Here is a 13,000-nt window from a genome sequence, read left to right as displayed (position 1 = left end):
TTTTCTCAAAAAATATTCGTTTATTCATCAATTTCAATTTTATCACTTTCGAAGTAGTTCCCCCCAAATATAATATACCTGTGCCAGTGTTTTATTCCAATCCTTAAAGCAGTCTGATTTGCACTTTTTGACATGTTCTTGAGTTCTATCAGAGATTAGGTAAAATCTCCAATCTTGAGAGCAGAAAAAAGTCTTAGGGGGCCAAATTTTGTGAATGCGGTAGTTGATGCATGATTACGGAAGCCAAAAATTTACGAACAAGCAATGAAGGGTGGGGAGATTCATAATCTCCATGCAGAAAACTCATCAATTTGTCAATGTTTCATCATCATTCTGAGTTCAATACTCAATGCTGATGATCATATATCAATGAAAAGTCAAACCGATGCTACTCTGAGCTGTCAAAGCGAATTCGAAAATTTGAAACCGTATCTCCGTCATAACAATCCGACCGAAAACCAGCTAACTTCCTTCATCGATATATAATTGAAACGTTTCTGGCAAAACTATAATGTAGGGACATTCAATTTGTTCCAACAAAAACCGAGTTGGTTATACCGATCGGCATGTTTGGCTCTCAACTGTTTCGTGAACATTCAACTTTATTGGCGGTTGACCGAATTGTTTAATTCCACTATAGGAAGGCCGAAAAACCAGTTGCGGGTCCGATAATTGAGGGTTAGATTGGATTTCAGCAAAACCATGTTCATAGTGTTGTTTTTGTCGTCGATGACGAGTTTAATTCCAATTACAATTTCGATTTGGCAATTGGAGATTTGATGGATTGGATTTGTTTCAATTGAGAATAATAATATTGATAATATTTCTTCTGACCCATTCGTTCCATATGGATGACCTTGAACTTTGGGCCTTTGAAGTGAAGGATCTTCATCAATCCTAGAGGTTGGTGGAAGAGTACACGAATGCTATCTGTATGGAATTCGGTATGGTCCATCTCAAAATATGACGATGCGGGGACGATGAAGAAGATGCGCAGCATGTAAGCTTCCTGCACCATCTGGATGCCGGAGAGACTTATACTCACAAGAAATAACAGCAGTCAAGAAGTCTTCCTGCGGAAATTATCAGCACAAATTCTGACAGATCTGGTTATTGGCACTGTCGAATACAAACAGATTTGCTGCTAGGAATATGCTTGCCGTTCCAATCTCACTTTACTCGTTGGAAATATGTAGTATGACAGAATGGTACTGGATGGGGTCTTTGAAGTCATCAGGAGTTTCAACTCTTTCTCTGCATGGTCCGAGACCATGAGAGAGTAGGAAGTAGAGCACTTCTCTTCGGGGCAACTACCCGAGCGGCTGATGAGCTCAACTTCAACAGAAGTTGACATTTGTGCAAGCTATGGAATATTCCTAGCAGATAATTGGAGATTAGAAATTACAGTTATCTTCCGTCTGTGTGTCCAATATTTCACTTCAAATAACTGATGAAAAGGAACCTTTGAGAGGCTAACTATGGCTCTTGAGTTAGCAGATAATTGATGAATTGAATAATCCTGAGGAATTTCTCGACACCCTGATGATTCCGAATTTGGTAAAATACGGTGAATGTGTGTATGAGTATAAATTGATAGGAATCGATACAGTCAATCAACAACGAAATGTTGCTGAAAGTATTGACACTGAAAGCTGGGGAATTAATCACTTTCTTTCGATGGGGATTTTGGCATACGCATACATGGGATTAGTCCGGGTTATCCCCGTTCTCCACACATATGATGATGGAGGTTTCCAAGTAATAAATATCATCTTGGTGAATTTAAAACTATCGCAGCTGTATCGTACACAATTTTACAGCAGATATGTGATTTGAGGTGACACCTGATTATAATATACTCTAGAAAATTGAATGATATCTATTTCTGATTTTGATTGACGAATAATCTGAAGTAAATATTCACAAGCAATAGCAACTAACTGATTTTCACTAGCCTTTATTTTATCACGACAAACACTTCCAGATTGAGTGAAATTACATTGGAAATCAGACTGTATTGAAATTTTTTTCGAAAATAATGATAGTAGGATAATAACACTACCCTTTTTTGTTCTCCATAAAATCTATGCATGATAAAATGCTAGAATTGAACTTTTCAGATGAACTACTTAGAAAAGGAGATAGTGTGTGTCAAATATTGGGAAGAAACAAGGATTTTGAAACTCAATTATCGTTCTATTACATTCATGACACCATAACGTGTTACTTCATAACCAGTTTCCATCAGTTCATGTATATCACAACGATTTCGAAAGATTAATTGGATTAATGACTATTCACTTCACTTACAGGTGTTCGATTGCCGATATGTAACAACAACCAGTGGTATGTTCGAGGCGCTTTGTAATCACATCAAATACAGTACCAACAAAGGGAACATAAGGTAAGAAACCCAATCAACACCCGGGATGTGGATATCACGTGGAATGCATTTAGGAATCGTGAGTTGAAAATTCTTGTGCGTCATGTGACAGAGGTTTCCATGTGTCCTCTATTCCATGTTTCCAAGTTGAACATTGGCGGGGAATTTACGTGAACTGTTGAAAAAATAAGGTGAATGTTGAAATTTCGCTTGGCACGTACATTCTATTGACGAATTTACGAATTAGAGTTATTTTGTGTGTTCGGCTATGAAGAAAATTATTATATAAAATCGGTGAATTACTATTGGAGAAGTTGCTGGCGATCCAGATTTACTTAGAAAGGTCATAATTAGTAACAAATCATGGGTATATGGTTATGACATTGATTACCGTGGCGTGATCCTTGCCACGTAGTTAGTTCTACGGTAGTTCGGTAGTTGAATTTATGCGCTGCTTAGCATGTTTTGTGGAAAAAAAATTCATGATGATGCATCTGCTCACTCTTCATTGCTGGCTGGTGATTTTTTTGACCGTAATCATGCTTTGGCCACCGTATTCACCAGATTTGCCCCCCAGCGATTTTTTTCTGTAACAAAAATTGAAAAATTCAAAGAAAAAATGGCGTTTTACGACGATTGAGGAGATAAAAACCGAATCTCTGAGAGAACTCCAAAAAGTACATATCATAGCTACTTGGAAAATTGGAAAAAAACGCTAACTGAAGTGTATTATATCTGAGGTGTACTACTTCGGAAAGATAGAGAGGAAATTGATAACTTTTGTATAAAGTGAAACAAAAAAATCTCATGATGATTATGATCTTTGGAAGTTTACATTCACATTTGACATTTAAGCTTGTGTAGAGGTTAGATTTATAAAATACACCAGATATCAAACTAATATTTCAAATCAATCATTCGCAGTATTCTCCAAGGTTTTACCATATATTGCATTGCTTATTATTCCAGAAATCCAACCATAAATTAGAAATGGTACTTTATTGAAATACCTGAATCACTGAAAAAATATTTTTTAATTCATTTATATAAAATGAAACAAAAATGAAGGATTCTTCAAATGAGTACGATTTTTGAAAGTTCAAATTGAGGTTTGAGATTTTGGCTCACATGGAGGTTAGATATATGAAATTATACAATATTTCCAATCAATGCAATCCTCAAGTTTGTTAACGGAAGCTAGATAGGTTCGATTAAACTTTTTAGTTACCAACTCTGGAGATCTAGGAGGCCTTGCAATGAAATTCATTAAAGAATGTTGAAAGTAGAAGCATTCACACTAGTGGAGTATTTACTCTGATGTGCATAGGAATATTCTGTTCTCAGTACCCATCTCATATCACTTTGAAATTGATTATAGATAACGATGTCGAAAAAAACTATTATATAATGGGCTTCGTTTATGTGATTGCACAAATTCATTCCAGAACTCTGTAAGTTTGATTTTCCTCAATAACAGCTGCTGATGATAAAGAGCTAGAAACGTATCGGAGTATATAATAAACTTTCCATTCAGTCATGGTACATTGAATAATTCTCCACTTCGGAAAATTTCCTTTCCATTATGCAGTTTAATGAAAAAAAAAGACACATTCGGATGTATAAAAATCGTAGCCGAGGATATTCCCTCCAGGCGTACGTAATGGAAACTCTCAATTAGAACTCGTATTACTCTGGAACTCGAATGATTCTTCCACAAAAAAATACTTTAAGAGCGCCTGCAAAATATTTCGAAATACTAGAAACGCTATCTGGATTCTGGCGTGTATGAAAACGTTTTGTATTATCATAATTGGCAAGAGAGTTAATGATCAAGAAGGGGTTAAATGATTTTATTAGTTTCCAAAAGGGGAAAAGAGAATGAGCAGCTTACTGATGGGATAGATTCGTATACAGGGTGGCCAAATTGAAATGAAATGGAGGTTTCATTAGAAATTGTGACAAGACTCCAGAAGAAAGCGGGAATCTGTTGATTTTGATTGCCGTGGACAATTTTTTCGGTATATATGGCTCAACATTCACCCAAACGAGAGTCATAGTAACCTCAAAATATTGAAAAAAATGTTCGTACTATGTCACTGTTACTTATATGTTGATTTTATATACATTGTTGCAGTAAAATTTTTCATGAATTCGTCTCATATCTTGAGGCTTTGACGAAATGAGTTTCAAAGAATTTTTAACCATTCTGCAACATTCAAAAATGTGATAGTTTCTCGATGCCCCATCAAATTGAAATGCCACATCTTATTTTTTCCAGATCAAAGATTTAATCACTGTGTTCCATTCTTAACAACTACTGAATTCATTATATCAGGATGTTTCAACAAATCTGTCCATTTCCATGAGTCTACTTCAAAAAGTAACGATTAACATAACGAATAATTCTATAGTCGGTTGACGTGAGGTCTGGGAAGTGAGGTGGATGAGGCAGAACTTCGATGCTCGATTCGGTTAATTTTCGAACGGTGATTTGTGAAATGTGCAGACGAACGTTGCCGTGGAGCAGGACCAGACCTACTCAGTTGGCCAGTACCGACTGCTGCTAACAAGCCAACCCCAATCAATGAATTCATCAACACTAACATTGCCAAATGCCTGGTTGATTTTTCAGGCCATTGGCAGCTCTCTGGAGTAAACATCGTCTATCGATAAAGAGTTCATAATGATCTTCTGAGGAAGCTAACTTAGATAACGAAAGGCTCGTCGAGAGACCGTAATTTTGTTCTGGTGTTGGAGAAGTGTTTTCAATAGAATCTGGAATCCATCAGCTATTTCCCCATTCAAAGGGTATGTGAATCTGGTATCAGGTTCTAGAACTATCCTTTATCAAAGTTTTGAACACAACATTTGGATTTGTAACTTGTGGAGTTGTAGTAGCTTTCTCTATACTCCAGGCTTTTTTGTAATGGTTTTCACTCGCTATTGTGTATCATGATCTGAAAATTCCTGCTACTACTGAAATTTGTACAGATCTAAACCGTTAACTTGCAGCAAAAAAGTAGCCGATGGATTCTTTTCGTTATTCTTCTTCGACACTTAATTTCATTTTCAGCCTAGTTTTATTCAGTTTTACAAATGCAATACGCATATATACAGACGTCTCAAAAACCAAATAAGGCTCAGGATGTGGAGTGTACTCCAGATCACTGAGCCTAAGGATTAAGTGGAGAATAGAAAAAAATTCCAGCATGGTCCAAACAGAACTGGCTGGTATCTCAATCGCCACAAAAGAAATAACCAGGAAAGGAATTTCTGACAAAAACATAACAATCTGCACTGATAGCAGACAAGCCCTATGAGCCTTGAACAGACAACGTGTTACCTCAGGGCAAGTACTAGAGTTCCACCAAGATTTAGCCGAAGCCTCGGTAGGTAATAACATCATCCTGTCGCATTGCCGACTCTTCAGTCGGCAGATTATCTGCGATTATCTTTACTCCTCCGCAATGCGGACCCAGTGGCACCTACGAACTGAAGACTTCGACAATTGCAAACTAGACAAACGTCACACCCATGATCAATCTTTAAAGATTTGGGCGCCTCTGGGAAGCTGGCGCCGAAGAAATAGTTACGACAGGTGTAGGCCAAGACGGCAAGTTGTAGCCTACACTTGCCGATATAAAGGAGATGTCTCCCAGAAACCTGTCAACCTTCCTGAAAAGTACAGGATGGACGATGACCTAAGAGGACAACTCCTTGGGAGGATGTACAATAGGTCACTTGTGGCCTAAGTGCTGTGGACCTACACTCATCCTCCCTACTCTATAGATACAGATACGTATTGGACTAGGTATTAGTGACCTAACGTTCGAAATGAGTGCAGCTCTAACAGTCATTTGATATGAGTACAGATGCATTTTATTTCTGATTTGTATTATTTGAACCATTTGAGAAACTTGAACCACCTGTTTCTACTGAGCTGATCAATATTCCAGCGTACTTTTGGTGAATCAATATGAATTTTAGATACAGCTCACCTTCAGGGTAACAACTAACCTATGTAATGTAATTCAAAAACGCTATTCTCACGCTCTTCCTATTTTTTTCATCTTGTCAAAGACCACACTCATTTTGCTTTTATGATCAGAACGCTTTATTGGACATCAGCAAGCCTTTGTTTCAGATGCTGCATCAACATAAAAAATAATAAAGCCCTTACCCTTTCTTGGATATCAACAAATCAGTGAGAGTTTACATTAATTTTCAATCATGCTCGGGTGAAAAGTATTCAGAATTCTTGGCAACTTGCAGTGGCTTATATCTCATCTAATCCCACCGTGACCTCGTAATTTACCAATCGTACTTTTAATGCAGCGCACTGTTAAAGCTCGGATTCTTTTCAAAACAATAACCACAAATTCCATGGTAATGAGGATCCTGCCAACTGAAGCTGTATCTAGCTTTGCCCAATTACCAGATTCTGGCGAGAAAATCCTCGAATAAGACACCAAGAAACTAAGTTCTGGTTAACTGGAACAAACTTCCGACCGTTGAGAATTTAGCAAGATGTACAGAGGTGGACTGGTGATTCTAGATTGGAGCTATCAATTGAAAGATAATCTAGAATAAATTTATCTGTAGAATATGTTGGTTTTCTCTCTCTCTCTCACTTTGTGTGGCCATTACTTCTCTATCGAACGCATTTGGCCAAGTTCCTACTGACAGAGGCTTTCAGCTGCCGCCTCTTAGTGTTTCTCACACATTTTTGGTTCATCAAAGAACAGGTTTTTTTTACTGTCGCGTCCTCTTCGGGAGACTACCTGGTTTATTTTCACATACGTGGAAACCTTCACCACTTCGGCTTAGATACCGGCGTTGATGAATATAGTCCTCACTCCACATATGATGAAACTTCCACATTCCACATGAAGGTTACTTTCATTAACTACACGAAAAGGGTTGCTCATAATTGTTATTCGGCTTTGTTTTTTTCATTGACATCTGTTTTTTCTGATCTCTGGAAGTTATTGATTGATTTTGGTGGAGTCTCTAATTCGACAATGTTGTTTGTTCACGTACCCATTTATCTAGAAAGGGCCTCATCGCTGAAGGCTGAAGCTTGTAACACTTGTGAACAGTTTTCTGACAAGTAAAATCACCCTATGATACTGTCAACATATCACGTGTTTTTGAGCACTCAATTCTATTTTCAAAATGCACAAAACACTTATAAATTTCATGCCCCACATGCCAACAAACTTAACATTCTAAACAGCTGAAACTGTGGAGATATGTTCAAAACAAGAATATCAACAAGAAGAAGTGAAAAAACCGCTAATCGAATGTAGGTACCGCGGAATTTGAACATGGTTTTCATTTCTTGAGACCTCGTAGGAAAACCGATTCAACACTGTGCAGTGTTGCTATTGTATCGCCACGAATAGTTGCTGAAGTCGGATGTGGTTATGTATAAGTATCTCTTGCATCTGGGTAATACAGCGTAGTCTTCTCTGAAAGGCACGATATATAACTGTTGGAATGTTCTAGAGAAGGAGAGGAAGGATTGTCCCAGTAGCTTGAATCGGAGTGTTGCCAGATTTCAGTGACAATTTGTGTATTGAGACAATAAAATTGAGACATACAACCTATTTTTGATGATGAGAAACGACGTTTTTTCTTGTCATTTGTGCTTTTGTCGAGTGGAAATTTCAATTTCATTAGAATTTCTGCTATTGAAAACAAACTGAAACGCATTTTCTGCTGTATAATGAAAAATGTTGGTTTTTTTCATTAATTTCTCTTTGAAATCCCAAATAATCGCATTTTTGAAGACTAACCCACTTATTTTGTCAGTAAAAACTACAATTGTTTTCCTTAAATTTTTCGTCATCGAACCTCACCCAACAGGTCACCAACCTTACCCTGTCCAACCCAACCCGAATGAGCTAACGTACAACCCATTATTTTTGATGATGAAAAACGACATTTTTTTGTCATTTGTGCTCTTGTTGAATGAAAATTACAATTTCATCAAAATTTTTGCTTTCGAAAAACAAACCAAAACGCACACTTTCTGTTTTTGTATATTGAAAAATATATTTGTTTTAATGATTTCTCTTCGAAAACATAAATAATCGCATTTTTGAAGACTAGCCTACAACATTTTTCCAATAAAAACGAAACTTTTTTCTCTTCAATTTCTCGTCGTCGAATCTAACCCAACAAGTTCACCAACCTAACTAACCTTGTCCATCCTCTCCAACAAATCAGCCCAACCACCAAGTCCACCTCAAATTGGCGCAACCCAAGTCACCTCACCCTCGTCTAACTCAAAACCCGCCCCAACCCAACTGAGGAGTGAAAAATGTTGGAATCCGGAAAAACACTTTTTCCTACTAATTGGACCCTCAGCAGTCGCCTGCAATACGATTCGGGTCGCAAAAACTCGACATTCCATCAAGAGTGTATCTCGCCAATTGCACAAATCAATTTAATGCAAAGTGGAACAGATGATGGTTGACACTGATACTCACAGCATTCTTGAAATGACCTCTGAATTTCTGCTTCCAACTGCCTTATAAAGTACTGTACCCGAGCAAGGACTTCATGGACTTCTGGCAGAATCCAGAAATCCCCTCTTCCCCTCTTAAGGCGTTTATTCACCCTTCGAAATTTGATACCCAACAGTTGTTAGACTACAGTAGGGATGAACTACAACATCTAACAGGCCTTCTTACAGCTCACTTTCATTTGAATCATCGGCTTCGTTAAGTAGCTGGGTTTATTTGGTCGAGTGTGAGGAGCTGTGAGCTACAATAAACCCTTGCGGGTTGCGGTGGTGACTCAAATAGACCCACACACTTTAGACATAACCTAATCTAACCTGAGAATGCATCTTGAAAACGAAGAACTTGCCCAGAAAGCGGTTATCGCTATTATTTGGCGTTTTTATCTCGCGACATTCTGAAATGAACCTAGTCCATTTTGTCGAATTCAGAATAGAGTGATGCATATTTTGATATGTACTCTACTCGAAAAAAAAGTCGCGGTTAGGTTCGCCATAATGATCGTAACTAGCAGCATCATCAGATACAGTTTTTGAGCCACCTCACATATATTTTCTGATCATCTTTTCCATCATTCTAAACAACGAAAGTATGGCCTGTAAAAGACAATGTGGGCCACCCTATATATCCATATCCCAGATACCAGGATATTTTCTAGTGACTTCACCTTCCCTGAACCTGATTAGTATTCTGCTTTTATTGTAGCTACTAAGCCAACTACGAATGTGTACTCCTTTTCGCCACTCTCGTTAAAACAATTGCAACGCCGTTTCGAGAAAGCGTGAGAGATTCGTCGCGCAATAAGAGTACATCAACAAATATAATAATACCATTCGGTAATCGTCTGCACACATGCTTGACTACGAATCACGATCTCCTTTATTTCGGAATTATCCCGGAGGGTAGGGTAGGTGTGAGCGTCGAGGAAGATTAATTCCGGGAGCTCTATCATCTTTCGCAGGATTCAGCCTCGTTTATCCTGATGTTGCAGGATCCGCTCAATCATAAACACATTTTTATTCCGCAGATGACAAATTTTGCGGTTATTTTTTGACTGGATTCCCCTCGAGGGTCTTGTTTTGTTTAATGCGGATGAGGCTCTTATCTGTTTGATGAATTGTGCCCTGTATACCGTCTTCGAAATATTCGAAAATCGATCGGGAGTTTGACTTTTTGAAATATGTTTGTGCAGTTTTCTTTCAACCTCCATCACTAACTGAATACGGTTCTGAATTTGGATGTTTACGGCTCGAATAATATAATAGACTGATAACAGATTTTTACACATCTACTGCACATATTGAGGGAGGGGCTTCTCACCGGCCAGGATTTAGTCCAGCAGCTGTACAAATATCTGATTTGCACTGATTATGTTCTACAAATCATGATTCCTGTACCTCTACGACAGAAGGAAATATTAAAAGCAGATTGTTGTTGGTTCACAGATGGACCAAAAACACATTCCGGTTTTGGTGCAGGTGTTTTTAGGTCGCAGACCAAAGACAGAGGTATCTAACTGCCTACGAACTTATGTGACTACATTTCAAGCGGAAATTCACGTTATTAAATTGTGTGCGGAGAGATTGAATAAATCTAACCTCACACACAAGTCAATAAAAATATTCTTGGTAGCAAATTGCCAAAAACGACTCTCTTCGATAGGAAGACTCAACAGATTTTCTCTGGTCTGGATTCCTAGGCATACTGGCCTGAAAGGCAATGAAGCTGCTGACTCACTTGCAAAGAAAGGTGCTGCAAGCAGCTTCATCGGACCAGAACCTGTCATTTTGGCATCGCTTTAGGCTTTGCCAAACAAACTTTGAACACCTGGATGACAAGAAGATTTATGGACTGTGGCATAATCTTCCAGGACTGGCTAACTCCAAGGCGTTTATTCACGCTTCGATGCTTGATACCAAACAGTTGTTGGACTACAGTAGGGATGAACTAAGAGGTCTAACAGGTCTTCTTGGTGCATTATATGCAGGGACACGGACTGTCGGAAAACAGTGTGTGTCGCTTCTCTTTGGAAAATGATGAAACAGCAGAGCATATACTTTGTGCCTGCCCCGCTGGGGACCGAATCAGGTCCTTAGAGTTCAGCAGAGCCGTACTCTTACCATCTGACCTGGAAGACCACTCACCATACAAACTAATCGGCTTCGTTAAGAAGCTGGGTTTATTTGGTCGAGTGTGAATAAGTGTGGGCTACAATTAACCCTTGCGGGTTGCGGTGGAGGGTCGAATAGACCCGCTAACTTCAGTTCTAACCTAACCTAACCTCTACCTTTCTTGAAGTCAGGTGTAATACATTATTCTGCCTACACTAATTTTGAAAAAGTGTCTGAAATCACCAAAACATTCGTATTGAACACTCATGTTCTTTCCAACTTTTCGAATTCAACTGATTTCTTCTTCGGGGCTCTGTAATAATGAAATGTAAACATACCTCCCACCAAACTCATAACTGTCATAATTTCAATTTGAATATAACTTCTGGCATATGATCGTCACGGTTGGCTTGAACATAGTCTAATCTGGAGGTCCAATTCTCGATTACTTTTTCCAACATTTATGGACGTATACCGGCAATAACGCGGTGGATGTTGTCCTTTAAGTAGTCAATCGTTTCGGCGTAGACTGGCGACTTCACGTATTCCTGTGCAAAATAGTCTAGCGGCGTTAAATCGCACGATCTTGGAGGCGAATTCACGGGTCCGAAACGTAGAACTATGCGGTTACCAAACGTTTCCTTGAATTAATCAATTGTGACACGAGCTGTGTGATATGTTGTGCCCTCTTGTTGAAATCACAGCTTTCGCATATCATGGTTGTTCAATTGATGAACGATTATTTCAGTAATCAAGGCTCTATAGCAGTTACCATTGATTGCAACGTTCTGACCAGCATCGTTTTCGAAGAAGTATGAGCTAATTATTCAACCAGCCCATAAATCACACCAAACAGTCAGTTTTTTTGGATACATACGATATAAAGGACACATCTCCTTTATATCGGCAGGTATAGGTCAAGACTCGTCGAACACACACTCTCTCATTGACGATAACTCTGGACATTCGCATAGGACATGCCTGACAGTTTCATCTTCCTGTTCACACATCCTGCATAGAGGTGTGTCCACTTACCCATATTACGGAGGTGTTTCCTTAGTTGACAGTGGCCAGTCAGAAACTCTACTGTTAGGCCTACGTTTTTCCTAATCATCGTCAGATATTTCTTCGGCGCCAGCTTTCCAGGGTCGCCCAGGGTGATTTTAGGAAGACTGCATCCTTTGATTCCATCCCATTCCCATCCCCATCCCCATGATTCCATCCCATCCCAGCCATATGTGTCACTGAATCCTAACTAAAGAGTCGGCGCTGCAATTACCTTCAATCTTGTCGTGCCCTTTTTTATCAACCGAGGCTTTGGCTAAATCTTGGTGGTTCTCTAGTACTAGCCCTGAGGTAACACGTAGTCTGTTCAAGACTGAAAGGACTTGTCTGCTATTAATGCAGATTGTTAATGTTTCTGTCAGAAATTCCTTTCTTGGTTCTTTCTTTTGTGGCAATTGAGATACCAGCCAGTTCTGTTTGAGAACCACGCTGGTATTTGTTTCCATTCCCCACTTAATCCTTAGGCTTAGTGATCTGGAGTAAACTCCACATCCTGAGCTTTCAGGGCTGTGGAGTTTTTGATATTTAGTTTCTTACAGCCTCTCATCTGTTCTGAAACTCGTGTTTTAGGATATCGTTCGGTTTGACCAATATATCATTTGGTAAGGTTTCCACAGTTCAATTTGTTCATTATTTTGCATTAATTCGAGGCGTAGCGACTATTTTATAATTTTTATAAGTTGAAAATCCTTACAAATGATCGAAAATTGTGAAAACAATTTTGGTTCGGACTTATTTATTATGTTCCGAAACTGTCAATGAATGAATAAATCGTTTCATCACCCAAAACCGTTTCAATTCAATTGAAATAATTTGTTCCTTCTCCCAAGTTTACTATTTCTGTACCTCACTGAAGAGGCTGAAAGGTGAAAAATGTTCAGAAATTTCCTTTTTAAATTTCTGTGTACGTTCAT

At 38.6% G+C, this 13,000-nt stretch overlaps 1 protein-coding gene across 1 annotated transcript in view; it reads left to right on the top strand.

The window, feature by feature from the left end:
- The window catches only part of Nos (Nitric oxide synthase), a 150,772-nt gene that overhangs the window by 103,215 nt on the left and 34,557 nt on the right, over positions 1-13,000 (top strand). Inside the window, 1 exon segment of the mRNA XM_074171626.1 lies at positions 2,313-2,404. Within this exon segment, the coding sequence (XP_074027727.1) occupies positions 2,313-2,404 (92 nt within the window).

This window comes from Leptinotarsa decemlineata, unplaced genomic scaffold (assembly GCF_025532065.1).
Source record: "Leptinotarsa decemlineata unplaced genomic scaffold, Ldec_3_MD MMD2_P_RNA_scaffold_12, whole genome shotgun sequence".
Taxonomy (NCBI): domain Eukaryota; kingdom Metazoa; phylum Arthropoda; class Insecta; order Coleoptera; family Chrysomelidae; genus Leptinotarsa; species Leptinotarsa decemlineata.
Note: the sequence above shows the minus strand (reverse complement) of the source record. Positions and strands in the feature narration are given on the sequence as shown.